General features: G+C 62.3%; 1 protein-coding gene across 1 annotated transcript in view; it reads left to right on the forward strand.

The window, feature by feature from the left end:
* The window catches only part of EMH_0046100 (transcription factor S-II central domain-containing protein, putative), a gene marked incomplete at both ends in the record, with an annotated part of 9,693 nt that overhangs the window by 7,931 nt on the left and 1,478 nt on the right, over positions 1-284 (forward strand). Inside the window, one exon of the mRNA XM_013496132.1 lies at positions 135-282. Within this exon, the coding sequence (XP_013351586.1) occupies positions 135-282 (148 nt within the window). The remainder of the gene's footprint in view (positions 1-134; positions 283-284) is intronic.

A 284-nucleotide genomic window follows, 5' to 3' on the forward strand; every position in this document is an offset into this window, starting at 1 on the left:
TTCAAGCAGCACAGCCCAGAGACGGGGCCCGGTTTCTTCTGGTGATGATGCACCGCGAAAGACAGCAGCAGCAGCAGCAGCAGCAGCAGCAGCAGCGCGGCATCCTGTATTAGGGCGTGCTGCTGCTGCATCAGGTCGTGCTGCAGCTGCAGGTGGTGGGGGCAGTCACCGCAAGCGTAAGCATGCTCAGCAGCAGCAACCCCAACAGCAGCAACAGCAGCAGCAGCAGCAAATGCTGCTGCGCCAGCAACAGATACTGCACCCTCACCCAACGCCCCGGCCAG

The sequence above is a fragment of the Eimeria mitis genome, genomic scaffold (genome assembly GCF_000499745.2).
Source record: "Eimeria mitis Houghton genomic scaffold, Emh_scaff1934, whole genome shotgun sequence".
NCBI lineage: Eukaryota > Apicomplexa > Conoidasida > Eucoccidiorida > Eimeriidae > Eimeria > Eimeria mitis.